Consider the following 25,692-nt stretch of genomic DNA (forward strand, 5'->3'; position numbering starts at 1 on the left):
AGCCTCACAGGGTGATAACGGAGTGGGAATAGCTTCGTCTACGGCCCAGGAAGCCCGTACGGCATCGCCGGCGAGCATTCCTCCTTCATCTCTAGGGTCGGGAATAGCTTCACCGGTCGCTCAGGACGCGAATCGCCGGTCGGGCCGGATTAGGAAGCGGCCAAAGCATTACGAATAGTAATACTGTCGAATTTACAATATTTCTTCACTATTCTCATGCAATTCTCTAAGAATTTGACGAAAAATGGGTGCTAGCCCCTACAATTCCTTCATTTCTATAGAGTTTTTGAAAACAGCATCTATTTCCTATTTGGGACTAGCGCTGTGCTTTTGGCATGGTGGTGGTAGAGTACGAAAGGGACTTCATGTAATTAGAGGGTTGCATAGTAAATGTAAGTACCTCTAGTTTGTGTTGGAAGCATGGTCGCTGGTGGCAGAAATATGTCCGGCAGAAAATATATTAGCCTGAATCCTCAGGCAGGGGGGGTGTTAGCATCCAAAGGGGGGGTGTCTGTATCAATCCCCTATATATATTACCAAATGCTAACTTCCTTTTTCTCATGATTAATAGCCACTATATTGCTGCTTGCTTTTCCTTAAGTAGTGGAATTGAGTTTCCTTTTACCGCTGTCAATTAAAGTGTTTCAAAGAGCGTCGTACTATATTCATCTGTATAGGGGTCACGATAGACTTACCTAGTGGAAATCGGTTGTTTCGACGTAGGCAAAAGACATGCCAAGACATATACATCTTGGGGGGTTCAACGCTCCCGGCGCAACGCACCTTGAATATCATTCTTTTAAATCATATATTTAGACCCATTGATGGTGATTATAAAGGAACTGGGTGATAGTTTGGGCCTGACCTCCCAGGCAAAAACACAAGTCAAGTTACGATCGGAGAGTCGATCGCGCAATCTCACTATCCACATTGCTACATCGCTAGAATTGCGCTTGCAGATGAAAAGATGTCTCGTCGACGAATCCGAACATTCGTGCGGGTCCTGCCATTCGTTACGCACGAGTAGTAATGGCTCGAGCTTTTCCAAGGCTGTTTCACTGCATTGCATTGCATGAACCCACACAATATTTTCATTCTGACCGAGTCAATCTATTGAGTCATGCATAATGCTGACTGAGATGAATTGAGGTCTAGGTACATTGATTACATTCTTGCCTCGCCTAGGAGTCATACTAAAAGTCATACTTGCTGCTCCGACGGTTGCCGATGGGCGGGCCAATATCTAGCTACAGACAGTTATAGGAACCTTGGAGGGTACCATCTCCTTGTGGATTCACGCGTAGCCATGCTCTACGTAACATTACCATCAACACATCCAAATGTCCAAACTGGGGGATTACGAACACCTCGCATATTGCTTTTTCCTCCGGGCTACCTCTTCGGCCCTCTTGCAGTGTACATGCATTGGTTCTCAGACTCGAGAACCAGAGCGAAGGGAGTGAACTCTAACTATGACACATCCCATGTACTGTAGCTGACCCCGTGCAAGTACAGGTGCATAGAAGTGCATATGGACGCGTTGATGGGTCAATCACAATGTTCGGTTCCCCGTCCATAGATGCGAGGGCGATCCAGATTGAGTGAAAAGTCTGTGAAGGGCGCTAGAATCAGAGCTAAGCATGCAGGATAAAAGAAACTAATTGTTATTTAAAACATACTTACTGCAACTCGCATCTGTAAATGTTAGGGTAGCGCCGCCAGAAAAATACTTATTTGTCGGTGGCCCCCACTCTTTTCATTTCCTACACCTGTCCTACCTATCGCGATGCTGGATAAAAAGCCTTTAGGATACCGATGGCGGTCGTCTCGACTTCTGGTGGTTTCCTCAATCACAGTCGCTTTATTCGCAGGTGCGTGTGGCTGGTGTCTCACATTTCATGGGCGTTTTGAGTCATCCTAACAATTCAGCAGAGACATTTCTCTACGGGTTCCTCACGCCGATTCTGAGCTATATGCTTGAAGAACGTTTACATATCGACCCATCTCTAACTCAGAGCTATACAACCGCATTACTCACCGCACATGGATTCTTCGGTCTAGTTTCTGCGCCGATAATCGCACATCTCGCCGAGAAGACGCCGAGCCAAAAGACACCGCTCTTGATTGCTCTGGCAGGATGTTTCGTGGGTACTCTTATGATTGCGCTCACAACCTCAGGTATTTGACTCTCAGAGCCATGACAGATATTGTCCTGAGCTGATTTTAGTGAACAGTGTGGGCTCTCTTCCTTGGTCGCAGCTTGCAAAGTATAGCCGGGGCCGGTACTTGGGTAGTTGGATTTTCCCTATTAGCTAATAATGTGGACAAGGAACATCTTGGAAAATCAATGGGCCTCGCAATGGCATTTGTCACTGCGGGAATGGTCGGAGGACCAACCGTGAGTGGTACGCTGCTTCAGTTGTTTGGATACTGGGCCGCATGGTCACTCCCCATGGTTGTGCTTGTCTTGGATATTATTGCGCGACTGGTTATGATTGAACTTCACCCTACGCATTCGTCCGATACTTCAGGCAAACCAAGCGGTGCCGCATCCTCTGAGAACACGGAGACATCGGAAGAAACAACAGCTTTGCTTTCCGAAACGCGCGACAACGGCAAGAAAACTCATTGTGAAATGGAGAGCAAACAAGGAACAAAGCAAGATTATTACAAGATAATGCTCACCGACGCACGAGTTCTGACCGCATTGTCCAATGTTGTGGTTGTCTCTTCTCTTATCGGCGGTATCAACAATACCCTTCCTGTTCACCTGAAAGACGCATTCGGCTGGAAAAGCTTGCTTATAAGTGTGATGTTCTTCTGCCTGCAGGTTCCCAATATCGCTTTAAGTGGACCAGCTGGATGGCTTCGTGACCGAGCCGGTTTGCGGGGCCCTACCACCCTGGGCTGGAGTGCTCTGGTCCCTCTGATATTGCTTCTGGGAGTCCCTGGGGACCCCCGTTTCCCTTGGGCCAGTGGTAACGCAGCTGGTAAATCTATCTTCACTAGCTCGTTGATTGCCATGGGTACTGTTTTACCCCTTGTGCGTGGCGTGGGAGCTGTGCAACTGGCATGTGAGTGATCCTCAACATGTCTGGTGTGATAATTTGACTGGCATACTGATTCAATCTCCTTTTTAGATGTCGTCAAGGACATGGAAGCAAAAGATCCGCATATGTTTGAGGCCAATAGAAGCAATTTGCGGGTCTTTTCCATGACTGAAGTTGGATATAGCGTCGGAATGATGGTTGGGCCCTTGTTGAGCGGCTCACTGGTCGAAGGAGTTGGTTTCTTCTTTATGACAGTAGCACTAGGTGAGCACGTCGATTGATCCAATATTCCTATTCAAGTACTTACCTTTTTTAGCTGTCATTTGCCTCGTTCAAGCTTGCGTTTCGTGGCGCTGGCTTGACGCTAAGTCTCCGACACAAGTTTCTGACCATTCCGCATAAACGACTCCAGTAATAGAGTCGATCATTTAGATGAAACTGCTTTATAAAAGAGCTTATCTCTGACTTGGAGGGGTCCAAAAAGCTGGAAAAAGGTACCATTGTAGCATATCCAGATTGAATGTACAGAATTTGATACAAAACGACTAAAATGATTTGTGAGGCCACATGCAACTTTATCTATAGCTTCAGTATCTGCTTGTATCAGATGTAAAGCACAAGGCCAAGATTTGCACTACTGGCCATTCGTGGTTGGTGAGTGATAGGGGCGGGACTTACCCCGCGACGAGGTAGCAGTGCCTTCTTCATAGATCTCTGCAATGTTTTAACCGATCATTTCCTCGAAAAAGGATCGCTTTTGAAATCAAGATGGCTAACCAGCAGGGTGAAAGCTCGCAGCTCGCTAACTGTGACCATATCCCTATCATCGATCTTTCAACTTTAGATAGTCCTCATCTTGAAGAACGGCAGCAGCTGGCTCAATCAATCTATGATGTGTGCACCCAAGTTGGCTTCTTCTACATAAAAGTAAGACCATTCTATTACCACCTGGGATATAGCAGCAGCTAAATCCATCGTGCCAGAGCCATGGAATTCCAGAGGACATGATAAGAGAAATCCACGATGCCGCAGAACGCTTCTTCAGCCTCCCTGAAGAACAGAAGATGAAGTTCTATATCGGAAACTCACCGGTATGTCTGTATACACGGCTAGAATCAAGATCTGCACACTGAAGTCTCTCAGAAATTCCGCGGATACAGTCCTCTCGGTGGCGAGAAATCTACAGGAACAGACGATGATCCCATCGCCGCAGAAGATGCAGTCAGTGCTCTCTCTGAAGCATTTGATATTGGATATGAGACTGCAATGGATGTTCAAAAGTCGAAGGATGACCCTCTTCCTCGTGATCCCTATGGATTGTATGGAGACAATCAATGGCCTGACCAGGATACGCTGCCGGGATTCTCCAGGACCTACATTGAGTATTGCTCCTTGATGCTAGGACTCTGTCGAAAGATGATGAGAATCTTCGCTCTTGCTCTCGATTTACCTGAAGGACACTTTGACTCTATGGTTCATAATCCGGGTGTTACGTCTAGGATGATGCATTATCCGCCTCAGCCAGTGAAAGAGGAGGTCCGTGAGGGGCTTGGGGCTCACACGGTAAGTTGGAGCGGCGGCAACATTAGAAGAACTAGCTTTTGACATTTCTTAAGGACTTTGAATGCTTCACTATCCTTTCCCAGGGTAGCGTGCCAGGTCTACAGGTCCTGAACCACAGCCGCGAATGGATACTGGCACCTCCATTGCCAGGTACACTGGTTGTTAACATAGCGGATTGCTTGTCAATTTGGTAAGAGCAGTGCCACAGTTTCCTGTCTTCCACACTAATTCCTCCAGGACGAACAAAAAGTTCAAATCAACTATCCACCGGGTGACAAACTTAACGGGACAAGAGCGCTATTCGATTCCTTTTTTCTTTGGTGTCGATTATGATGCAACAGTGTCGGTTTTACCGAACCATATCTTGGACGACAGACCAGCATGCAAAGAGCCTTTCAAAGCAGGCGAGGTGAGTGATGGAACTTCATGATTTCCAGGTTATAATGTGAACTAACGAAAACAAAGTGGGTTCGCGAAAAGCTGTCAAAGGCATACGTAGGCTATGATGGCTAATTGCTTACACTGGGAGAACTAAATAGTAGGTTAGCCGTTCCTACTTTTTTTCAAGGGGTTTCATTGCTTATTTGCAGTCTCAACGCTATACGTGTATATGTATACAGGTCTCCACCAAGGACTGACCAATGTCCCCAATAGGAAAGCAACATAGTGATTTATGTCTCTAGTCAATGCATAAATAACAACCACTATATGAAATCTCGGTATATAATCCCATGGCCAATAAAGAAACATCGGGGTTTGTAAGCATCAACCTGATCCCGTCCCACAAGGGAACCCCGCACCCGATAACGTGACGGCTGAGTGCTGAGTATAAGAGACGCAAATTCTCCCGGAAATAGCATATCAAGCAACTTCACATCGCAATGTCATTGCCATTTAGCATTCCGCCCTCCACGGCGACGACCTCTATCACACCATTCAAAATTGCTGTCCCCCAAACGCAGCTTGTCGAGCTCGAAACGCTATTGAAGATAGCTAAATTCGCCCCGCATACATACGAGAATTCCCAAATAGACCGTCGTTATGGTGTTGGCACCGATTGGCTAGTGACCATGCGGGATCTGTGGCTGCGGTCTTATAGCTGGTAGTTACTAGTTACTCCACATCTTTATGCATCATGCACTGAACTGCCGAAATAGGAGAGCTACCGAGGATCGTATTAATAGCTTCCCCCATTTTACTACTGATATAAATGGGGTCAATATTCACTTTGTGGGTCTATTTTCGCTGAAGAAGGACGCTGTTCCTGTTCTGTTGATTCACGGGTGGCCTGGTAGGTTTTATTCTTTGCATGACGCGAGCCATTTTAGATTCTAAAGATTAATGACTTGATCACAGGAAGCTTTTTGGAATTTTTGCCCATCTTGCAAAAGTTCAAAGAGGAATATACCCTGGAGACGCTGCCTTATCACTTGATTGTACCTTCACTGCCAGGTTACGCCTTTTCCTCTGGTCCTCCATTGGATAGGGATTTTGGCACGGGTGACGTTGCTCTTCTTTTAGATCAATTGATGAAAGACCTTGGATTTGAGAGTGGCTATGTGGCCCAGGGAGGTGATATTGGCAGTCGCATTGCCAGGCATTTGGGCGCGGACCATGAAAGCTGCAAAGGTATGCAGTCCTATACATCCATTTACCAGACAGTCTCAGTTTGATCTAACATATTCTGGTACAGCTGTACACGGTGAGTGATATCTCTACAAATGCTGCAATGATTCAATACCAATGAGAAGTCAGTCAACGTGGTTTTTATGAGACGTCCAGACAACATGACAGACGACCATCTCAGCGCCTATGAAATAGAAGGCATAGAGAATTTGCAAAAGTTCGCAGCGTTCGGCAGTGGATATGCGAATGAGCACGGCACTCGACCCAGCACCATCGGCCACGTTGTATCCTCAAGTCCTATCGCTCTTCTGGCGTGGTGAGTTCCATGAGACTTAAGGCAACCCCGAGAAACTTGGGATACTAATACTCGCAGGGTGGGTGAGAAATTCCTGGAATGGGTTGACGATCCGCTCGCTCCATACGATATCTTGGAGTCTGTCACACTGTATTGGTTGACAGAGACGTTCCCTCGGGCTATTTATGCCTATAGACAGGTGCGTTGTTTTTCCAATGTTTATGGACACCAAAGCAGGAGTCTCTGACCAACAATAATATAGAACTATCCACCTCCCCCTATTCCGGCTTCCAATGACCCTCGCTGGTATATCCATAAGCCATTTGGATATTCTTCTTTCCCTATGGAGATTGCTCGACTACCGCGCTCCTGGGTCGAGACAACTGGTGATTTAGTTTTCTATGAACAGCACCAGAAGGTATGCAACTTAGCAGAATGACAGATTATACAGTACATACTGACGTTGATGCGCTAAAGGGTGGCCATTTTGCGGCGCTAGAAAGACCAGACGAACTCAAGACCGACTTGACCAATTTCATTGACCAGGTATGGCCAGGTATTGTAGGTGCTAAGTGAGCTGAATCCTTCTGTGGCAATGGACTTGCCAGAGAACCATATGGAAAAGACTTGGATGCTGAAAGAAGGATCGAAAGGCGACTAGAAAGATAGTAAGAAGATGAATACGAATGCCTTTGTCACCAATTAGCTCCAAGTGTGTATAATACCTACTAAGTAGGGCATATAACTCAAGTAAGGCTAGAAGGTAAGGAAGAAATGCAAAGGTTGTAGAACCGTGTACACTGGAACGAGAATTGATGCAGTAAAACGCAATTATTTTTCGAAGAGCTGTGATTTACATTGATATATTCAAATTCGTTGCCCAATCGCAAAATACATGGAAGTATACAGACAGATGCATGCATGCAAGAAAGAGGAGGTGGCAGAAACAAAACACGGGATTCCCATCCTCACACCTTCGCTCTCCCACATCACTCAACATATTACCAGATACAGAAATGTCCTCCCACGACGAGATATTCTCCGACGAATCAAGCTTCTACGGCAAGCTCTCGCCATGGCAGCCTGACCAAAAAAACCAAGCTAATCTCCATCTAGGCGACGAAGACACAAAGATCCAACTAGAAAAAGCATGCGCAGCATTTGACCCAGAACCATTCTGGGCGCAGATCCATCAAAACCTCCCATCAACGCAACAGCATAATGCACGCGCACCAACTCAGCCTGCAAAGGCATCCTCATCTGATGTCAGCATGAAAGATGCATCGCCATCACCCACCACACCACCGCAAGACCGTCGCGGCAAAGCAGAGCCAGTAGAGTCATTCCTGTCCCGTCTTCCGCCGTCAAAGTTGAGTGCGCATGATGCAGACTGGATCTGGATGTGGAACCCGGCAGGATCGCGCAAGAATGGCGGGGATGTTGCTTCTTTCACCAGGAAAGGGTATGAGCTTCTCAATGCGTACGAAGAGGAAAGCACACGGCTCCGGCAAGTTCATGATGCTTCAGGTGCGAAAACTACTGCTGGCTTGACTCGTAAGCTGAATCCTCTGCGTCATGAACTGGAGAAGGCGATCCTCGCTCTGGCGCGGGAGACTGATGTTACTATGGGGAAGTGGATGCTGTTCCCGTCAGTGGATCATGTTGATGAAGTCTGGGGTGCAGTGGTTAGGGCTACGGAGAAGGGGCAGCTGGGTGATGTGGCCAAGGTTGCTACGGATGATGGGTCTGCACAGACGCGTCTTGTTTGCATTTATACGGCTGACTTTGCGGATGAGAAGGATGTTAAGCGCGTGTTGTGCAAATTGGTTGATATGGATCTTGTTGGGAAGGGGAATCGGGGCATTTATTACAAGTCCGATGCCTACACTCATCTCAATATCAATTCGAAAAATGAGTATGGGCTGAAGGCGAGCATGTACTCGAGCCGGGATGTTCTTGCTTGGAAGTAGGTGAACGGAATTGGCTGGAAAATTGTGTATGACTTAATGAGATTATGCTTTATAATTGATATTTTGAATGCAGTGGGTATCTTTGAACAATGCGTCTTTATGTGACGCCTGATGGATCGGTGGTCTCTGCCACCGGAAAGTAGGCTATGCGCCAAAGGGATCCCGAGGCCGGGCAGTAGCCACTTCTGTAAACGCTGGCCTCAAAGCAGGTATCCTTTGGCCATGTCATGAGAAGATGAAATCATCAGTAATCATGCAGGTTTCAAGGATGGGCGGGCTCATTCGGTAAACTCCAAACCCGCATCGGTGGGAGTGGGAAGAGCGTCAACCGCTTGAATGGTGTTGATGAAAGGCACAAAGAGGCTTTCAATCGTCATTACCTTCCTGGCTCATCACTTTTTCACACGATTCTCGGATCTCAGCAACGCCCTTAATCTCACCCCAAGCGTCAAGCAAGTGCTGAATCTCCTTCCAGTCTTTCTCCGCATCCTCCCGCCTATCCTCCGCCACGAGTTTCTCCAGTCTCAGGGGTGCAGCAAGCACCCATCGGACAGTATCCTTCTCATTCTTCAATCCAGAAGCTCCGTCTTCCGCCTTGGCCTCTTTCATTCGCCGCCGCTGCTCCTCCCCTTCCTTGATAAGTCCGCCAGCAGTCTCAGCAACGAACGCAATTGCCGGACCCAAGGTCTTTGTCATAGTCAAGGGAGCACCACGTTCATCCATACTGCGTCGCATCTTGCCAATGGTCTCCACAGCACGGATTAACTTCGAATAATTATCGTAGACGAGTGCTTTCCGCTCTCCGTCGAGAGTCCGGATATCTCCAACAAGCGTATTCTCCGCCTTGAGCACCGTAGATAGAGTCGACGTAGAAAGGAGATGCTCGACATAGCGATGCGGGTCAAAGTCCGCACTGTCAAGCTCAGTTCCCGAAGGTAAAGCGGACGGGTTGGATATATCCCCGGCATCGGTGGTTCGGGGAACGCTGCGCGAGCGAGACGCATCCCTAGAGGCAGATTGATCCGCACCGGGCGGTTTGAGGTTATAGTAATCACGGAGGGCACTGCGATTCCGCCGGGGGTTGAATGAGGGGGAAAGAGCTCGTGCGGTGGACGGGGTAGAAGCGGCGCTGAGCCCGCCGCTGACGTTGGTATTCAAGCCATCGAGAGAGGGGCGGGACGACGGCGGCCCTGGAGAAGGGGCTCGTGAAGAGGCAATCGATGGGCGCGGCGATGATAGAGTCGACATGGTGTTGAGGAGGAAAGAGAGCGACCGGCACCGGCCACCTCGACGGCTTTAAGCGGTGGTCTGTGCTGTTGTTGCGTTGAAGAGCTTCCCCCGAACTTTTGTTTCTCTTTCCACACTGTGCAACATCCATGCTCATGGAGACTTCCACTCCGTCATGGCTAGTTCCGATCAGATCGCCGCTCTGATCTTGAGCACCAAGTCACTCTCTGTGTCTCCGACCTGGCTCAATGCCTTCCTATCCTCCGGCACCGCACCACGCAATGTTCCCGCCTCGGCTCTCGCGAAGACAGCTACTTTCCGTCTTCTAACTTCCGATATCAGAGAGTCGCTCTCTAAGCACCGGTCTTGTGTTCTGCCAACGAACGTCACCGACCCAAATGCCCAAGAACTACGCCTCCACGGCCCTATCCCGGTACAGGTCCTAGACATCGAAGACATCGGCACGAGTCTGTGGAGCCAGATCGAAGCTATTGAGCGTGTCGAGCGAGGAGAGGCTATCCGTGGCCGTGAGATCGTGCGCACTATCGCTGTTGGCGAGGACCCGGAGGTGTCGGAGAACAATCGCTCGAATAACAACAATGCTGCTGCATCAGGCAATAGTGGTTCTGGCCCACACCGTTTGATGATTCAGGACGCAGCTGGAACTGTGGCTACCGGGATTGAGATGCAGCGGATTGAGGGGATCGCTCTGGAAAGGCTTGCTATTGGGGCGAAGCTATTACTTCGGAATCCTACTGTTGCTCGCGGTATGGTGCTGCTCACTCCTGAGTCTGTTACTGTGCTCGGCGGCAAGATCGAGGCTTTGGATAAGTCCTGGAGAGAAGGGAGGAAGGCAAGGCTATTGGAGAAGACTTCTAGTCTGGAAGGATGAGAATTTACGAATGGAGCATTAGGCGCAAAGTGTGATACCCTCATTGATTTAAAAATGGTTATCTGTTTTTCCTTTGTTTTTTATGCTTTGTGGTCGTACTATTCATCCGTACCCCCCTGCCCATGGCAGCATCCTGATATTCAGGATAATCTCTGATACCTAACTAGGCAGTCAAGGTAGATACACTGTGGTTCAACTCCTCCCATCCATTGCACTTCCACGGCGCAACCATGATAGCACGGAGAGCGTCACTGGTCTTACCAGTCTGTGCATAGGCAGCACTGAGATCTGCAGCTTCGAGGTTGCTGTAAGGGGGTACGTTCTTGAGCGCACGATCGAGAGCCATGTCTGCTGGGTAGGCAGATTGCGATGCTGAAGATAGCTCCATCCATCCTGCAGGCTGGCTTGGGGATATCATAACTGCAGCAGTAGCCTCTCCAATGCGTCTCGTATCTTCCGGAAGTGCAGCAGTATCCGTGAATCCCATCGCTGAGATTGCGGCGAGGAGTTTGATCAGTTTAGCTCGGTCATGAATATCGACGCCGTCGCGTGTGATCATGCTGTGAAGATCTGACTCCACGGCCTCGATTGCGTCCCTATCCGCATCTAGAAGAGCAACCGTACCAAGAAGACTGACTGCTCCGATGTGATCGGGGTGCTTCTCAACACAGTCAAATAGCTGCTCCCGGGCAACAGCTCGGTCCTCTTCACCACCCTTGGCCCACAGGACCTGGGCAAGAAGGCAGACCACATCTGGGGCATTGTCTGCCTCCTCGAGAGCGTCGCGGAACATATCAATGGCACGGTCCATGGAGTTTGTGTAGTAGAATGCGAGACCAGCGGTCAGATGGGCGGATAGACGGAGCTTCTTGCAGGCTTCGGGGTCAAAGTTCTCTGCATCTTCCTCTCCGGAGAGAGTAATGGCAAGCTCGGCCTTTTCGGCAGCTTCCTCGTATGAGTGGCTTGCAAGAAGAACACGTGCCAGGTCTGCATTTGCCTGGGCGAACTTAGAAAGAGAGGCGGGGGACTCGGTCTCTTCAAACTCGGTCTCCATGCCTGAGCAAACAGCTTGCAGGCTGATCTCAGCATCTCTGACCTCGCCCATTCTCTCTGCAAGCAAAGCAGAAAGGTGAACAAATGGCAGGTCAGTCGGATTCTGGATGCAGAGCTGGTGTAGAGCAAAGAATGGCTGGATGAGATGAGACACCTCATTGGATGCGGAGGAATCAGAAAGAAGATGATCGAAAAGGTTCAAGGTGTATTGGCGCTTGGGAATAGTAGTCGATGAGTTTGAAATATCAAAAGCATGCTCGAAAAGACCTCTGGCCTCCTTGATTTCACCAACGAGCATTGCAAGCAACCCTTGGCCAACCCAAGCCTGTGCATAGTCAGGGTCGGTAGACTGTGCCCGCGTAAAGACTTCATTGGCAAGTTCGACATCATTTTGTAGGAGATAGAGCGCTCCTAAGTTGGTCCAGACTTGAGCGTTGCGATCGTTCAAATGTAAGCTTCTGACAAACGCATGCTGCGCTACCTTTGGACTCATGCTTGTGGTGACAACACCCAGGGCATTCCAGAATTCAGCATTGCCGGCCTCCAGTTCAATTGCTCTCTTGAAGCATCGCATGGCAGCTTTCAAGAACTTGCGTGACTTCTTGCCCTTCTTGCTAGAATCCGACTGCACGGTGCGGTATGCAAGATACTCGGCCCAGCCAAGGTTGTACCATCCGACTGCCTGGGCATGCAAATCATTCACAGAAACGTGGAGTGCACGCTTGTATGCAAGAATGGACATGTTAATGTAGAAATCAAATGTGATCGGGTCTTGATTTACACTGGACTCGAGCCAATCCTTACCCACGCCATCAATGTCAGTCATGAGGTCAAGGGCCATAGAGTCAAGATTGACGGCAAGTAAAGCCTTGCAGTCAGAGGGCGACAATTTATCGAGCTTGGACTTCATGTAGGAGAAGTTAGAGCAGGCATCGCCGACGGCCTTCCAAAGGTTGAAAATATCACTCTGAATTGGTGCAAGCGAGCTAGCCACTTGGATGGCTTTGCATGAAAGCTCGGCAGCGTCATTGAATATACCCAAGCCCAAACTTTTCAGGGAACTCTCTGTGAGGGTCTGAAGCAGTGCGATGGTTACACCGACGTCACCAGGCCGGGAGGTAAGGACGTGTTCGTAGCTAGCAATTGCATCGTCAAACTCGCCGAGCTCCCGTTTAACATTTGCAAGCATGTATCGCGCAAACCAGACATGATCCTTATCTTCGTCTGAAAGATCTGCCTCCAATGTCTTCGCGTGTTCGAACGCTTTGGTAGCGGCAACATACCGACCAGAGTGGTGGTAACTCTCTGCGAGTCCAACCCAACAATGGTAGTCATTTGGTGACAGTCGAAGCGCTGCCTGGAATGAAGGAATACTTTTGGCATACTGCTGTTTGTTGATCTGCACCGATCCAAGAGCCGCGTATGGCCAGCTGTATCCCCGGCGCTTTGATCCAGGGGCAGGTTTGGCCTTGCCGGAGTCATCCACGCGTTGTGCGACCGCTTCAACAAGATCCCACTCTTTCGAGTCAGCAAAGCCCTTTGCAAGCCGCTCGGCGGCTTCAATCTCAGATGTGGACAATTCAAATGCTTTGTGGAAGCACCGACGTGCTCGGTTCTTGTCCTTCTTGTAGTCGGCATAGTAGAAACCAAGCAGGGTGTAGGCAGGTGCGAAATTCATGTTCGCTTGAATAGAGGCAAAGAGGCTGGCGTAGGCACCTGTACGGTCCTTCCGTGCAGCTGGAGATGGGTCAAGTTCCCACTGACAATATCCAATGCGGTATAAGAGATCAGATGCAAACTCTCTGTTCCCGGGCTGAGCTACCTTCAAATCTTCAAGAGTAGCCGACAGACTCTCCAGCCCAGACTGGAGGTCACCGTTCAGAGCTATGCACCATGCAAGCTCTCCGCGAATCTTGATGTTGGATGTGTCGCGTGCAAGCGCACGCTGCAAGAAGCTAACCGCCGCTTCATAGTCCTGGTCTTCTTTCAGAATCAGACCAATGCCAAGTAGGCAGATGGAGGAGGTTGGCTTTCTTTGTAGTATTTCCTCAAAAATGGCCTTTGCTTCGGGGTGGTGTCGGGGTGATTGATAGTGGATCAAAGAATTGGCAAGTGCAATGTTCAAGAAATCAGTGATGTTGGGGAGTTTAATCCCACTGTACCTGATCAAGTCCTTGACGTTTAACAAACCCTTGCGAGCGACATCAACAACGCTTTCGTATTCCTCCAGGGTGAGGTACAAATTGGCCAGGATACGGTGAGCAAGGATCGAAGATCGAGCAGATTCCAAACCACCGGCCATAAGAATGAGACGCTCTTGTTCGCTGGACATAGTTTCGCCATCTTCGCCATCCAGCGAAGAGACCATCTTCTCTTCGGTCTCAGCATCCGCCGAGGGATCTTTGGGGAAGGGAGAAAGTTCGCTGGCCAGGAATCCCTTCAAAACCTTGGAAAGTCCAGAATCGGGGAAGAACTCCACGAATTCGCGTAGGTGTCCGACATCGTACTGAGAGAACTCAATGTCCTGCCACTCCAGGAAGACTTTCCATGCGGGTTCGAATGGGTGTTTGATGATCACCATGTCATGTGCCGCCTTGAAGACTGCTTTTCTTTTCGCATCTTTCGCCTTCGGCGGGAGGAAATCAAGTTCATCACACGCACGCATGAAGAGCTTCTCCTCATATTCACGTCGGACGGCGTCATCATTGGTCCAGTCAATCAAGCCTTGGTAAAGTTGTTCCAACCCGCTCTTTTTGTATGCCTCCCGCTTGACTTCTCGAGTCACTTCGTCAACCCGAGCTCCGAGACGTGTTCTGCGTTCTCCAATCTCACGATTGATGAATTCCTTCTCATCGCTCTCAGTTACTTCGATTAAGCGCTTATAGGTGTGTGACGGATGCGGCAATCGGCCTTCGAGGAAGTCGTACAACGGCGAGCTTGGCAATTGTAGCTCCAACGCATCTCTTACTTGAGATTTCGAGCCCTGGTTCTTGGCCACTCTCAAGTATTTGTTGACCAGATCCTGGCAGCGTTCCTTCTCGTCACTGGGATTCATCAGCGACATGTCTCTCATATCGCTTAGCCAATGGTTCCACAAGCATACCTGTCTTCCAATATCTTTCCTAGTCGAATGACTACATCGTGAAACGAGTCAAGTTGGCTGGCACCCAGTCTACCGTACAGAGAGACCAATCCCTGCCACGCGGTTCGGTCGTCGCTTTTGATGCGAGCCGCAGCATAATATGCGCCTTCTGATTCCTCGATTTTGTTCAATTTGTCGTTTGCGAGTCCGAGAAAGACGAATCTGCAGAGGAAAACACAGCCAGTCAGTCAAGTTCCATGCAAGATGTGGTGGATCATACGCGTGGTAATTCTTGGGGTCCCGCTTGACAAGATCATTTGCCTTATCTGCAGCATCTTGGAAGTCCTTTGCATCCAAAGCTGTTCGCACAGCTTTCAGCGCCGCTTTGCTCGACATGGCTGTATGTGCATGAGCGGGGAGAAACTGGTGTGGTGGAGAAAGGCGGTCGATCGGTTAGCTTCGATACGTCACTTATCGTTATCGGACCTCTCACCTCTTCTCCCGGGACACAACTGCTTCGATTCTGAGACTCGTATTTTGTTATTTCTTGAGCAGATTGCTCATCTGAAACGCAGTGGTATTGCTCTGAATATCTTCTGCAGCTGATCGGCACGCGTGGTCGTGGCAGAGAGCTATTGCGCTGCTATCAGGCTTCTGGGGAAAGCTAAGCTGTCGGGGGAAATCAAGGGCAACGACCGAGACAAAGTCTCTGTGAGATTTTTGGGGTGCTGACGTTGGAAGCTGCTTTTTGACGTGGAAGCTGCTTTTTGGGAGGTCCTCTCCTTTACCATTTTTCCTGACTCGTCGACACATGTCGATATCGCTGCCTAAAACTCTCCCCGAAACAAACATGGCACCCCTAAGCCTCCGTGTCGATGGCCAGACTTTCCGAGACCCTCAGAACCGAGAAATTACCCTTAGAGGAATAAACGTTGCGGGTGATGCCAAATATCCCAAAACACCCGACATTCCTACATACATCTCTGACAGGTTCTTTGACGGGGACGATGTCTCATTTGTCGGACGTCCATTCTCACTGGAAGATGCCCACGTCCACTTCAAGAGACTGCGGAAGTGGGGCTACAATACTATAAGATACATCTTTACCTGGGAGGCTATTGAGCATGCTGGACCGGGCATTTACGACGAAGAGTGGGTTGCTTTCACTATTGAGGTGTTGCGCATAGCCAAAGAATATGAGTTCTTTGTCTTTATGGACCCCCATCAGGACGTAGTAAGTTGTGATGTTTGAAAAAGCACACATTTATACTGAAATCTTTTAGTGGTCTCGTTTCTCAGGAGGGTCTGGAGCACCGATGTGGACGCTCTATGCTGCAGGACTAAATCCTAAGGCCTTTAAAGCCACAGAAGCGGCGTTGGTCCAAAACACCTACGATGTTCCAGCAGAGTTTCCAAAGATGATTTGGAGCACAAATTACACTCGATTGGTTTGCCAGACCATGTTCACCTTGTTCTGGGCAGGCCGCGACTTTGCGCCCAAAGCTATCATTGATGGAATGAATATTCAAGATTATCTACAAAGTCATTTCATTCATGCATGCGCATACTTGGCGCAAAGAATTCATGAAGCGGGCGATCTTGAGGGCGACGTGATCATCGGATGGGAAAGCATGAATGAACCTCATCGCGGTATTATTGGAGTGCAGGACATTTCAGTCATTCCAGCCGAGCAGCAACTTCAGCTGGGAACATCACCAACAGCATTCCAGGCAATCCTCACTGGCTCAGGTCGTGCGTGTGAGCAGGCAACATGGGGCTTTGGAGGCTTCGGTCCACATAAGACTGGCACAGAACTTGTGGACCCGGCAGGTGAAATTGCCTGGTTACCAGCTGACCACAATGATAGCAAATATGGCTGGCAACGAGACCCGGGGTGGAAACTCGGGCAATGTATCTGGGCTCAACATGGAGTTTGGGACCCATCAACCGACACACTCTTGCAGAAGGACTATTTCTCAAAGAACCCTCAGACTGGTGAACATCTTGATTATGAGAAGTTTACGAACTCATACTTCCTGGATCATTATCGGAATTACAAGAATGCCATTCGAGGTATCTGGTCCGACGCGATCATGTTTTGCCAACCGCCTGTTATGGAGGTGCCGCCTGATGTGAAGGGCACTGCTGACGATGACCCTAACATGGTCCACGCCGTCCATTACTATGATGGACTAACCCTTCTGACAAAACATTGGTGAGAGCTTGCCGATTGATTGAACCAAAAAAAAACATATCAGTTTTACTGACTGTAGCAGGAACCGGCTTTACAATGTGGATGTCATTGGCGTACTTCGAGGCAAATATTATACCCCGGCCTTTGCAGTTAAGATTGGCGAGACAGCCATCCGAAACTGTCTCCGTGACCAGCTGAAGTTCCTCCGCGATGAAAGTCTGAATTACATGGGTAGCCATCCACTGGTATTCACAGAAATCGGAATTCCCTATGACATGGACGACAAGTATGCATACAAAACTGGTGACTACAGTAGCCAGAGCAGTGCCATGGATGCAAATCATTTTGCGCTCGAGGGCAGTGCCTCTAACGGTTTTACTTTGTGGGTATACGTCACACAGGTAACGTATCTCGGCCCCCATTGAATGAAGATGCATGACGCTCACACAATATAGAATGACCATGAATGGGGTGATCAATGGAACGGGGAGGATCTCTCTATCTTTTCCCGCGACGACTTGGAATTGCCCGCAGGAACCACTTCTCGGTCTCTTGATCCCCATTCTCCAGCCTACTCTGAAAGCCATAACAATGGAGAAGATCGGGAAGTCGGGCCTCGTAATTTGAAAGGCGCTCTAGCAACGCCTTCAATCACCAGCGACGTGTCTCAGCCTTCCGTACGGGAAGTTAAAGGTTATCGAGCCGCAGAGGCCTACCTCCGCCCTAGTCCTACTTACGTGAGCGGACGATTGGATGCTCATGTCTTTGACTTGAAGAATTGCACGTTCACTATGTCACTAACAGCCAAGGGGCCTACCACAGCCCATGCTCCCACGGAGATATATCTCCCCGAGTTCCATTTCCCAGAGACCAATATTGCGGTTACCGTGAGTGGTGGCAAGTGGGACATTGATGTGCAAGAGATTCAATCCGTCAAACTCCAGCGCCTCCGCTGGTGGCATGCAGAAGGGGAACAAGATATCATGATTAAAGGTATCAAGCGGAAGCCGGGGGAGTTCGCTAACCCGGGTGAAGATGTTACCTATCTGGAGCAATGCCAGAAGGGAGACTGCGTAATTATGTGATGTTGCTATTTGGGAATTGAGCTTTTATCTGATACTTTGCCTCTTTGCGTGCCATATGGAAATTGATTGCTTAAATTGTTCACTCTCGGAGAGTAGCTCCCGTATATCGTTCCGTATAGTAGATAAGATAAACAACGTAATGAGGGGCAAAACAACATAATAAATGTTTACGAGGCTCATCTAAATTTCAAAAATTCTTCAAAAATTTCAAGACCGCGAAGAAACCGCGAAAGCAAAGACAACGCGTGGAGCATAGGTGAGCGGTGTGACATTGTTGACCAGGGAAAATTCTCAACCCGACAAGTCCCCCGATTGCTTCCTGCACTTGCTATTTAGCCTCCACCAACCCGTGCATTACTACATAAGTACCGATCCATACAAGATCCGACATCCCCAACTTCCAACCCGGTCCCTTCCCGGAAAGAGCGAGTGGCGTGTTTAGATGGCCGTTGCGGTGTCCGACTGCTAACATAGGAACGGCCATCCATTGTGACCTTAACATGAGTGTTGGACTGTGACACGAGATTGAAACATATTGACACCTTCTTCACCGAACCCTTCCGCGGCGCGTCGACAAAATGGCTGCGGAGGAGTTGTCGGAGGGCGGCATGGCCGACATCATCCGTGCCCTGCAGCTCATTCACAACCCCACGTCGTCAAACGAACTCCGGAAAGAGGCCTCGCAATTTGTCGAAGCACTGAAGGAGACCGACGCCGCCGCGCGTAATGGCTTCCTGCTGGCCTCCCGCACCGAACACGAGCCTGTCGTCCGGTACTTCGGTCTCACCCTCCTGGACCATGTCCTTCGCCATATGTCCTTCACCACCTCCGACGAGGCTACGAGCTTGCGGTCGATGATCCTACAACTCGCCGAACACGTCCGACCCGAAGACCCTGCCTACTTCCGCAACAAAATCCCCCAGCTGTGGGCCGAGGCTGCTAAGAAGAGCTGGGGCCTGGATTGGATAGACATGGATGCCGCGCTGGTTCAGTTCTGGGGCGCTTCTCTTGTGCACAAGGAGCTGGTACTATCTGTTCTTGAGACTCTGTCTGAAGACGTCTTCTTCCGTGAGGACATTGTGTCGTCGCTGCGGGGTGGTGAGCTCAACCGGGCACTCGTTGAGATCTTCACCCCTGCGGGTATTGTCGATCAAATCACCTCGGACAAAGTCGCTCCTACAGTTCAGCGATGTGGAGAGGAGGGCTGGTTAGTCCGGATCTGCGACTTCCTCGACAATTGCGTTCAAAATGTGTCGAGTTCAGAACAGGCCCGGGATGCGGCTGTGAAGGCGCTGGCAACTTTGAGATCTGCATTGTCATGGTCCGTCTACAAAGCTGTTATCGCTTCTGGCGCCGTCTCTAGCATTTTCCGAGCGTTACCTTGTCAAGATGACCACGTGCTTTTAGGAGCCATTGAAGCGCTCCATGCGCTGTACGGACGGAACAATATCGGCTGTGAGGAATCCCATGGTTTGGTCTGTCTCATCTTTGAAACCGACTATCTTGTTGTTTTACAGAGACTGTATGAGTGGTCTGTTGTGGGCCCAGACGAGGTCGATGAGCCTAAATACCTGATCTCCAAGAAGCTCTCCGAGATGGTTTCTTACGTCGCTGGGTGCTTGGAAGACCAAAGATTCCTCAGAGACACCATGAACCGTTTGAATCTTCCTCCGTTCTTGCAATTCATGATCAACATCATGCAGCATCAAAGCTTGACAGTGTCCATACCTTGTCTCCATTTGTGGTCTAAGCTGTTATTGATCTCCAAGATCAGCAACATGGAATTTGTGCAGGAGCAAACACCCCAGTTCCTCAACATTTGTACCTCAAGACTGATCCGCTGGGAGTCTCTTCCTACCGATGCTGATGATCCCACGGTGCAGTTCCTGGTTGAGGACATTGATACGACACCAGAGAGGCATGCATTTGTTGGAAACTACCGACGCTATTGTTCTTCTATTATTGAGACGATTGCCTTGAAGAGACCCCAAGAGGCAGTGCGCGAAATTTTGGGCCGTGTGGATGGTAATTTGGACAACTTGTACAGTGGTGTCCAACCATTCAGCAGTGAGCTTTTGCCATCCTCGAGGGTACCGTTTCAGAGACTGACACTTATCTTGCAGTGGAAACTTTCAGCAAATCCTCTATTCCTCTCATGCGAGCGGATGCCCAATTCGCAGTTGTCGAGGCCGTTATCAAGGGCTACAACAAGTGGGTTTCAGCCCACGGAAAGGCGCCTCAACATGATGTAGGACAACGTGACTGTGCTTCTTATACCCAACCGCTAATACCATGAACAGGAGTCTCAGCGGATTGAATTGGAACATGCCGTGGAAAACTGGGCATCAAGCATGATGCAGAGATCTTATGAGGTATGTGATTCGGCAATACAAGGAATCGCGTCACGTATTTACGTTTGCGTTGTAGGATCCGGTGATGAAACAGAAAGTCATCAAATTGGTTGTCGATATTTCTTCCAGGGCTTTGGACAGTCATCCAGGCTTTGCCCTCAAGGTCCTGGAGCACATCCTTTTGACCCGTCTACCAGATCGACCTGAGTATCCGTTATACTCAGAGGCAGTCAAGGAGCTTCATGGACTTGCAAGCCATGAACTTCGCCGCTTGGCTATGCGTTATTCTGACTACTTCGCTGTAAGCTAGGGTCTATACCCTCAACTGTACAGGATTCGTTCTAACGGTGCTCCTCACAGTCGTTCTATGACTTGCTTGAGCCAAAGATCAGAGAAATCACATTGGCCAACCGCGTGGATGATAAGTTGCAGATGGAACTTACATCCATTTTGCTCATCATCATGTAAGGATCTTTTCACTGCCCAGAGATGTTTCATGCTGACTTTTTAGGCAACGTGCAAACAATGTCGATGGTTACTTGCGTCAGAGTCGGCTTGCGTCTTTCCTGCAACCTATCAGGGAGGCATGGCAAGACGAGCAATTCCGTCAAGCCAGCTCATCATTCCCGGGATTTTGTAACATGCTTGGTCTGGAGAATGTTGGCCCATACATGCAATCCAAACAAGCACAAAAATTGGAAGATTGGTCATTGGTCGAATTGGATAACGAGGGAAAGGTCGTCCAAGAGGAAATGACCCGAAAGTTCCAGGTATGAGACGGATCTCTTTCTATGTTAGATCAGACTGACTCATGCTATCTTAGTTGTTGCCATTGCGTGGCACCAAGACTATGCTTGCTGTTTCAACTGACCGACTGAAGAAAACTGCTCAAGCTTATGAGGTTGCTTGTGAGATGTGGCACGAACTGATTCCTCTGATCCTTCCAACTTTGCTGCAGCTCGTCAGGTAATTATAGGTGCAGCTAAATCCCTGTTTCTAAAGCTAACTTTATACATCTAGTCATGCTCACGCTTTCCACAATCCCGTCAATTGGAATATGGTCGAAGGCATGCAACCAGTTGTGGAACGTATCCTGACTGACCGATTTTGGCAAGCTGGTATCTCTACCGGCAGTCGTGATGAGTTCTATGCCCGAATCACCTCGTCCAAGTCCACATTGGAAGGATTTGCATCATCGGTTCGAGGCAAAGTTAGAGCGGTCCGCGAAGCATGCTATTCCATGCTATTCAGCATGAGTAGGTTGCGAGAGCACTTCTACGGATTCGCAGAACTCCCTGGTCCCCTAGCCGAGGCCTTGTTTGTTGACTCACCACATCTATCCTCTCATCAGTTTTCTGTTCTTCTGAACATCTCACGCTGTCTGATCGATGATTGCCCCGTGCGATTCCGCGGTCAATTCTTGCCTCCGATGCTTTCTACTCTATTTACCAACATCGACCGCAAAGTCACCACCGAATGGGAAATCATTGAACAGCGCAGGGACGGAATCTCGGACGGAGATCTCACTACCGAGATGAAGTCGGAAAGCGTCCTGCGCCAGTTAACATACTCTGCTGTGATCATGGTAGCCAGCCTATTCGATCCGCAAAGAGGCGGTAGGAAACCCCTTTTCCAAGGCTCGCAGTCATCAGTACACACAAAACTGACCGAATATGAACCATCAGACCCTGATGGGACCGAAACAGACCCCAGCGCACCTCAGCCAACCCCGGAGCTCTCTGACTCCATTCGCCATTTTGTACTTTCTTCCCCTGAGATATTTGAGCCCGTCATGCTCTTCTGTACCCACGCTCTTCGCATGCGCGATACTCGTTGCTGCAGTATCATTACTCGCGTCATCCGATCCATTCTTCAAGACTTTGCACCCCCAAACAACACACCTACTACCGCAACGATTCGTGAGTTCATTTGTACCGAGGTTCTCAAGGCTTGTATTACATCTGTACATGAATCCTACTTTGTCGACATGCAAAAAGACCTTGCTCAACTGATTGCATCCATCTGGGTCCTCTACGGCTTCTGCAGCGAGACCCCTCGCGCCGTTTTCTTGAGCTTGCCAGGAATCACCGAAGAGAAGGTTGCCCACACCGAAGCTACGCTCCACCGGTGTACTTCTCCGCGTCAGCAGCGTGCATTGATTCTTGAGCTTCTCGAGCCACTGCGTGGTATCAGTGTCGCGGAACAAGGCAAGATTTTGGGGTCCCGCGAGGAGCGCCGTAAGGCTCGTTCGGCCTTGCAAGAGAGATACATGACCAATGAGATGGAGACTCAGCAGCAGAATCACCGTGTCGACATCAATGACGGTCCCGATCTTGGTGGCGTTGCTGACCTCTTTGGGTGAGCTCGACATTACTCGCTTTCAAATATGATGACGTTCACAATATCCAGTTCCAATAGACACCGCTGCAGCCGGTTTACAATCTCAAATTCCAGCAGCCTTTCTCTTGTCCATCATTTGCTTTTTATTTGTTCATTTGCGTCGGTGCTTATCAAATATCCCCATCGTGAGCGAGCGGTGGCGCTTTGAGAAAGTAATATTATAGAAAAAGGAAATTCAGCCACGCTTCATCTATATTTCCCTTTCCCATCGCCAGCTTGCTCACACTGCGGGGGAATTAAAGTGCGATTCAGAATTGAACGAATAAAGAAACAACATATTGCAAAGACTGAACTAAACCCTTCACTAGGCAAGTAATATCTACAATGTTTTCCCCGAAATTTCTTCGAGACGGTTCACCCTCACTGCCACGAAGCTTGTCTATCACGACTAAAGAGGCCTAGTTCAGTCCGTATACCATGAAAGGTAAGGGGTCACCCAATCAAGCATTTCAAAACACCAGCATCATACAGAGTCAAAAGGAGATAGAGGGAAAGGAGGTTGGAGATCACTAAAAACCAATGACATTGTCAAACAGTCTATTGAGTGACGCTGGCGGGGGTATAGGCGAAAGTAGGGCGGACAAAGCTGCAAAAAAAGCAAAACAATATTAGCAAGAATCCGAGCAGCTGCATAGCACGCAGTAGGACTCCAATGGGACCAACATACCGGTCAGAGTTGTAGACCTTGGCATCAGAGCCGAGGAGCTCGTTGGCGCGGGCCTGGTCAGCAAAGTGACGACGGACCTGGTCGCGGTCCTCCTCGGCCTGAAGGAGAGGAGTGATGTGCAGACGAGACCACATCTTCTCACGGGCGAGCTCACTACAATCCGAAAACAAGTCAGTCATGTGTTTCACGGCGGTCGGGTTCCTGTCGGGCGGCAGGCTCGCTCCAATTGCGATTTCTCGGCACGATCGGAGCATGGGCAGGAGCCGGCACTTGGGGCTGAAACGTACCGCTGCTCACGAGCACCGTGGAAGTACTTGTAGAATCCGTAGGCCATGATCATGTGCATGCCAATCATGTAGTAGACGGGCTTGAAACCGCGGGCAGGGAGGTTCCGCTATAGAGGGAGAAGACGAATCATTAGTCCTGGTTTGCTTGTGTGGGCGCGCTGGGCCATTGAGACCCTGGGAGCGGGTTTGGAACGCATACCTTGTACTGGACTTGGGCGTAGCCCCCCGTTGGGGGCATATCCTGAGGCATGGTGGCGGGAATGAGCTGGTGGAGGGCTTGGAGGGTGTTCGTTGAAGCCGCCGTGACAATTGAGGTTGGATTGGCAGTGTCACGTGACCGGTAACAGTAATGAGGGCTGTGGTGCACGTCATTGGCTGGCGGGTTCCGCGCGGGCTTTTTTCGCGATCTACTACTGACAGCCCACCTTTCGATTGTGATTGACTTGTGATTTGCACTTCCTACGCGCTATGGAAGATCAAGATCGTCCTCGGAAACTACAAAAGCTCGGTCACAACGGCGATTCGACTCAAGCTGTCGGTCCTGCCATGACTGGAGCTGCAGAGGTGGCCGGCAAAGAGCCCAAGCCGGCGATTGAGAATGAACCCCACGATCTATCCGAGTTTATTGTTGGGAAATACGCCAATTCCGATGAGTCTGCACCCAAGGAGGGACTCAAGGAGGGCGCCGATAGTGCTCCGCCCAAGCTGTCAAAGAACCAAATGAAGAAGCTCCGCCGGCATGAAAGTTATTTGGCAAAGCGCGACCTGCGCAAAGACCAAAGGAAAGAGAAAATTGCACAAAAGAAAGAGCGCCGCCAAGCTCTGTTCGATGAGGCACGCGCGACAGGTGGCGAGGAAGCCGTCGAAAAACTACGCGAGACATTCCGATCTACGAAAGCCAAGCACTCCAAATCCACGCTGATACCTTTGACATTCGTGATGGACTGCGGTTACGACGATCTGATGCTGCCAAAGGAGCGCATTTCTCTCGCATCCCAAATCACACGATCATACTCCGATAACAGCCGTGCACAATACCACGCACACTTGATGTGCTCGTCATTCGACAAGCTACTCAAAGAACGATTCGACACCGTGCTATGGGCCCACAAGAACTGGAAGCGCATTCGTTTTATGCCTGAGGACTTTACGCATGCCGCTGAGCTCGCCAAGGCACAGATGACGGGTCCGCGAGGAGGCAGCATTGTCGGTCCGTTCGCTGAACAACCCGATGCAAAGCCTGAAGACGGCGAGGTCATCTATCTCAGTAGTGATAGTGATAATACCTTGACTGAACTGAAGCCGTACAGCACTTATATCATTGGCGCTCTGGTTGATAAGAACCGACACAAGGCCGTCTGCTACAAACAGGCTGTTGCGAAGGGCATCAAAACAGCCAAGTTGCCAATTGGCGAATACATTGAAATGTCTCACCGCTCTGTTCTGGCCACCAACCATGTTGTTGAGATTATGCTTAGGTGGCTGGAGTGTCGAGACTGGGGCGAGGCGTTCATGAAGGTCATCCCACAACGCAAGGGCGGAAGATTGAAGGGGAAGAACGGCGAAGAGGTGACTGAGGCTACTGCTGAAGAGGACGCTGAGAATGCAAATGATGAAGAAGATGCTGCAGAACAGATGAAGCAGATTGAGGCGATGGAGGAAGCCAGTGAGGACGAAGGCGAAGAGAAGAAGTAGATACGGAATTCATGACTGACGTAAAATATACAATACGACCTCGGGAAAGGTGTTGTACATATTCAAACCCACATCCAATGATTACAATGTTCCTTAAGGGAATGAGTCCGGGCAAAATGAGCAAACCTGTAAGGTCTAGAATGTGCCTCTAGTAAAGTCTCACCAATACTTCCCTGCTGAAGAAAATATGTTGTTACCAATGTGCTGAGAACCAGGAGTTACGTCACTCCATATCTGAGCCCGAGAATCTAAGTT

General features: G+C 49.5%; 11 protein-coding genes across 11 annotated transcripts; 8 read left to right on the top strand and 3 right to left on the bottom strand.

Moving 5' to 3' along the window:
* Nucleotides 1-1,808: 1,808 nt before the first annotated feature.
* On the top strand, nt 1,809-3,452 carry PENARI_c006G02280 (MFS transporter; the record flags this gene model as incomplete). Its single annotated transcript, XM_022630201.1, has 4 exons — nt 1,809-2,178; nt 2,235-3,074; nt 3,141-3,314; nt 3,367-3,452. Coding segments are annotated over 4 exons (1,470 nt in total), but the record flags the coding sequence as incomplete, so codon positions are not given.
* Nucleotides 3,453-3,818: 366 nt separating this feature from the next.
* PENARI_c006G10826 (isopenicillin N synthase family dioxygenase) lies at nt 3,819-5,126 on the top strand (the record flags this gene model as incomplete). The annotated part of the gene is made up of 6 exons (XM_022630601.1): nt 3,819-3,977; nt 4,034-4,141; nt 4,194-4,613; nt 4,667-4,803; nt 4,851-5,022; nt 5,079-5,126. The coding sequence occupies 6 exons, from the start codon at nt 3,819-3,821 to the stop codon at nt 5,124-5,126; spliced, it is 1,044 nt and encodes a 347-aa protein (XP_022489522.1).
* Nucleotides 5,127-5,494: 368 nt separating this feature from the next.
* Nucleotides 5,495-7,110, top strand: PENARI_c006G02563 (epoxide hydrolase family protein; the record flags this gene model as incomplete). The annotated part of the gene is made up of 8 exons (XM_022630213.1): nt 5,495-5,715; nt 5,771-5,904; nt 5,970-6,242; nt 6,307-6,315; nt 6,369-6,555; nt 6,613-6,733; nt 6,797-6,952; nt 7,012-7,110. The coding sequence occupies 8 exons, from the start codon at nt 5,495-5,497 to the stop codon at nt 7,108-7,110; spliced, it is 1,200 nt and encodes a 399-aa protein (XP_022489612.1).
* Nucleotides 7,111-7,550: 440 nt separating this feature from the next.
* On the top strand, nt 7,551-8,504 carry PENARI_c006G07921 (DUF1917 domain-containing protein; the record flags this gene model as incomplete). Its single annotated transcript, XM_022630466.1, has 1 exon — nt 7,551-8,504. The coding sequence occupies one exon, from the start codon at nt 7,551-7,553 to the stop codon at nt 8,502-8,504; it is 954 nt and encodes a 317-aa protein (XP_022489572.1).
* A 366-nt stretch (nt 8,505-8,870) lies between these two features.
* PENARI_c006G07567 (COG1/VPS51 family protein) lies at nt 8,871-9,752 on the bottom strand (the record flags this gene model as incomplete). The annotated part of the gene is made up of 1 exon (XM_022630445.1): nt 8,871-9,752. One exon carries the CDS (start codon nt 9,750-9,752, stop codon nt 8,871-8,873), a length of 882 nt encoding a protein of 293 aa, XP_022489975.1.
* Nucleotides 9,753-9,906: 154 nt separating this feature from the next.
* On the top strand, nt 9,907-10,623 carry PENARI_c006G05062 (OB fold domain-containing protein; the record flags this gene model as incomplete). The annotated part of the gene is made up of 1 exon (XM_022630326.1): nt 9,907-10,623. One exon carries the CDS (start codon nt 9,907-9,909, stop codon nt 10,621-10,623), a length of 717 nt encoding a protein of 238 aa, XP_022489953.1.
* Nucleotides 10,624-10,786: 163 nt separating this feature from the next.
* On the bottom strand, nt 10,787-15,154 carry PENARI_c006G02343 (SKI complex subunit tetratricopeptide repeat protein SKI3; the record flags this gene model as incomplete). Its single annotated transcript, XM_022630204.1, has 3 exons — nt 10,787-14,720; nt 14,780-14,980; nt 15,039-15,154. 3 exons carry the CDS (start codon nt 15,152-15,154, stop codon nt 10,787-10,789), a joined length of 4,251 nt encoding a protein of 1,416 aa, XP_022490024.1.
* Nucleotides 15,155-15,608: 454 nt separating this feature from the next.
* On the top strand, nt 15,609-18,037 carry PENARI_c006G00978 (sterylglucosidase 1; the record flags this gene model as incomplete). The annotated part of the gene is made up of 4 exons (XM_022630134.1): nt 15,609-15,992; nt 16,042-16,973; nt 17,035-17,353; nt 17,408-18,037. 4 exons carry the CDS (start codon nt 15,609-15,611, stop codon nt 18,035-18,037), a joined length of 2,265 nt encoding a protein of 754 aa, XP_022489674.1.
* A 578-nt stretch (nt 18,038-18,615) lies between these two features.
* On the top strand, nt 18,616-22,750 carry PENARI_c006G03724 (karyopherin MSN5; the record flags this gene model as incomplete). Its single annotated transcript, XM_022630261.1, has 8 exons — nt 18,616-20,104; nt 20,161-20,285; nt 20,338-20,409; nt 20,465-20,689; nt 20,749-20,852; nt 20,900-21,158; nt 21,212-21,354; nt 21,409-22,750. 8 exons carry the CDS (start codon nt 18,616-18,618, stop codon nt 22,748-22,750), a joined length of 3,759 nt encoding a protein of 1,252 aa, XP_022489798.1.
* A 575-nt stretch (nt 22,751-23,325) lies between these two features.
* PENARI_c006G11422 (putative NADH-ubiquinone oxidoreductase subunit GRIM-19) lies at nt 23,326-23,992 on the bottom strand (the record flags this gene model as incomplete). The annotated part of the gene is made up of 4 exons (XM_022630633.1): nt 23,326-23,374; nt 23,456-23,608; nt 23,743-23,849; nt 23,942-23,992. 4 exons carry the CDS (start codon nt 23,990-23,992, stop codon nt 23,326-23,328), a joined length of 360 nt encoding a protein of 119 aa, XP_022489486.1.
* A 218-nt stretch (nt 23,993-24,210) lies between these two features.
* Nucleotides 24,211-25,437, top strand: trm10 (tRNA (guanine(9)-N(1))-methyltransferase; the record flags this gene model as incomplete). The annotated part of the gene is made up of 1 exon (XM_022630668.1): nt 24,211-25,437. The coding sequence occupies one exon, from the start codon at nt 24,211-24,213 to the stop codon at nt 25,435-25,437; it is 1,227 nt and encodes a 408-aa protein (XP_022489752.1).
* Nucleotides 25,438-25,692: the final 255 nt, after the last annotated feature.

The sequence above is a fragment of the Penicillium arizonense genome (genome assembly GCF_001773325.1).
Source record: "Penicillium arizonense strain CBS 141311 chromosome Unknown PENARI_contig006, whole genome shotgun sequence".
NCBI classification, from domain to species: Eukaryota; Fungi; Ascomycota; class Eurotiomycetes; order Eurotiales; family Aspergillaceae; genus Penicillium; species Penicillium arizonense.